General features: G+C 32.1%; 1 protein-coding gene across 1 annotated transcript in view; it reads left to right on the forward strand.

Annotated features, from left to right (window-relative positions):
• Window positions 1-1,062: 1,062 nt before the first annotated feature.
• LOC116346760 (46 kDa FK506-binding nuclear protein-like) overlaps window positions 1,063-1,123 on the forward strand; it is a 571-nt gene continuing 510 nt past the window's right edge. The window contains exon 1 of the mRNA XM_031776967.1: window positions 1,063-1,072. Coding sequence (XP_031632827.1) covers window positions 1,063-1,072 — 10 coding nt within the window. The remainder of the gene's footprint in view (window positions 1,073-1,123) is intronic.

A 1,123-nucleotide genomic window follows, 5' to 3' on the forward strand; every position in this document is an offset into this window, starting at 1 on the left:
AATATGAGCTCCTTCAATTTGATCAGTCCCGTTAATCGCCGTTTGTTTGGTGCTACCTTTTCTATGAAGTATAGTGTCAGTCTTTTGTGATTTAAGTTGCTGAAATGATATAAAACAAACAACCAAATGATTTATTTTGAAACCATTTATATGTCTATTTCAAGAGTTCACGGTTTTACTTACAACATTTATTTTTGTTAGTTGCGATTTATATCGTGTTCGCTTGACGATAGCATCGGCATTAACAATATTTTGTTCAGCGATTTGCTTACTTGCAATGTATGTCTGTGTTTTAATCTTAAAATACAAAAAAGAAACAATTAAATTAATCTTTGTGAACTTCACACAAAAAAACAATAATTGAAATTGAAATTGCAAGAAGCCACACAAAATTTCACTCACTTGCGATTTATCATACGTTGGTTTGGCAATCGATTTTTCTTTGATTCGATCAGATTCTTCCTTTTGATTGTTATCTTTATTTTCAATAGCTGGACTTTCGAGCATTTGTGTTTCACATTTCTAAAAAAGAAAGTGCATATTTATGTTTTAATTTAAAATAGTTGAATGTAGTGACATTGAAAGTGTTCATTGAAGAGCCGTCACATAATATTTACTCACCTGTGAATATGATCGTGTTCTCTTAGCGATTGGCGCTATCGTGGCTATATTGACACTTTGCATTTTGTGTTATTATTTGTCAAAAATTATTTTTAAAGTTTTTATAGTACTTTTTATGTGGAAAATGATTTAAATTTCTGGCAGCACAAAACATAACCCAATTTTCCAAACAGCTGTCCCGTACAAGAGCCTAGATCACAATGACATTAACTGCAGCGGGTCGCACGAAACATAACCCAAGTTTCGAAACAGCTGTCTCACGCAAGAGCCTGTGATCACAATGACGTTAACTGCGTTTGAATATTTATGTATGAGTATATGTGTGTGCATAGCATTTTGACAGACCAATACATGTCATCCAAATATTAAACGTTGTCAGTGCGTATGGTCATCTATAGACTTTAAAATTTGTTTACAAACGAGAAATTATCTCAAAGCAACATGTTTTGGAGTAAGTTTTAAGGAAATATCGGGATTTTATTTTTTTATATGAATTTTGTGA

The sequence above is a fragment of the Contarinia nasturtii genome, unplaced genomic scaffold, assembly GCF_009176525.2.
Source record: "Contarinia nasturtii isolate CC-2019 unplaced genomic scaffold, AAFC_CNas_1.1 Cnas_scaffold_1681, whole genome shotgun sequence".
In the NCBI taxonomy this organism is placed as follows: Eukaryota; Metazoa; Arthropoda; class Insecta; order Diptera; family Cecidomyiidae; genus Contarinia; species Contarinia nasturtii.